Consider the following 1,235-nt stretch of genomic DNA (forward strand, 5'->3'; position numbering starts at 1 on the left):
ATCCCTGTCTCACGGTGGCTCCCTCAGGGCTATGGGACTCACCTGATGAACCACCTGAAGGAGTACCACATCAAGCACAACATCCTCTACTTCCTCACCTATGCGGACGAGTATGCCATCGGCTACTTCAAAAAGCAGGGGCGATCCTTCCCCTGGGCGCCCCACCCCTGGCCCTTCTGCCCACCTGCCCCTTCCCACCTGCCCCCTCTTTCCTAGGGCTTTTCCAAGGACATCAAGGTCCCCAAGAGCCGCTACCTGGGCTACATCAAGGACTATGAGGGGGCGACCCTGATGGAGTGTGAGCTGAACCCTCGCATCCCCTACACTGAGCTCTCCCACATCATCAAGAAGCAGAAGGAGGTATGGCCTGGGGGTGGGCAGGAGAGTGAGTGGGTGCTGTCAGCCACCCCCCAAAGGCAGGGGAGAGGTGTGGGGCTGTGCTGGCCCTGGGAGCAGGCTTGCAGGGCAGAGAGGGGACACTGGCAGTGTTTGGTTGGTTCTAGCCTTAGACGGGGGGTCTGTGGGGTCCCACATCATGATGTGGCTCCCTGGAGCATCCTGAAGCCCCTGCTTATCTTCTCCTCATACAGATCATCAAGAAACTGATCGAGAGGAAACAGGCACAGATCCGCAAGGTCTACCCTGGCCTGACCTGCTTCAAGGAGGGTGTGCGGCAGATCCCCATCGAGAGCGTCCCTGGCATCCGTAAGTGCTGCTGGGGGGTTTGGCAGGAGGGACCTGTCTGCCCTCCCCGTGCCCGTGGGGCAGACGTGGTGACTTTGACATTTGTCTTCCAGGAGAAACGGGGTGGAAACCACTGGGGAAGGAGAAGGGGTGAGTGCTGTGTGGGGAGGTAGAGGTCCTGCAGCAGCTGGGTGGGGCCTCAGCTTGGGCTGCCCCTCGCTCCCAGCACTGCCTTGACCCTGGAATGGAGAGAGTCTGATGGGTGCTGGCTTTGTCTGGCAGGAAGGAGCTGAAGGATCCAGACCAGCTCTACAACACCCTCAAGAACCTTCTGGCCCAGATCAAGGTGTGGACATGAGGGCACTATCACTCTGGGCTTCCTGTCTCCCCGACAGTCCTCAGAGTTGCTGCCCCTGGGATGGGCTGTGCAGGGCTCTGCCCTTGGGGGGCAGTGGGGTGACCCAGGCACGGGGGGAGTGGGACCCCCATGTGCTGGAAGGGGCAGAGGCCGTGTGTGCTCACCACTGTAACTGCCTCCCACCTCCCCCCAA

The 1,235-nt window shown here is 60.8% G+C and overlaps 1 protein-coding gene across 1 annotated transcript; it reads left to right on the forward strand.

The window, feature by feature from the left end:
• Nucleotides 1–21: 21 nt before the first annotated feature.
• Nucleotides 22–1,030, forward strand: LOC103805867 (histone acetyltransferase KAT2A-like; the record flags this gene model as incomplete). Its single annotated transcript, XM_009078534.1, has 5 exons — nucleotides 22–136; nucleotides 215–360; nucleotides 591–705; nucleotides 798–834; nucleotides 967–1,030. Coding segments are annotated over 5 exons (477 nt in total), but the record flags the coding sequence as incomplete, so codon positions are not given.
• Nucleotides 1,031–1,235: the final 205 nt, after the last annotated feature.

This window comes from Acanthisitta chloris, unplaced genomic scaffold, assembly GCF_000695815.1.
Source record: "Acanthisitta chloris isolate BGI_N310 unplaced genomic scaffold, ASM69581v1 scaffold35560, whole genome shotgun sequence".
NCBI classification, from domain to species: domain Eukaryota; kingdom Metazoa; phylum Chordata; class Aves; order Passeriformes; family Acanthisittidae; genus Acanthisitta; species Acanthisitta chloris.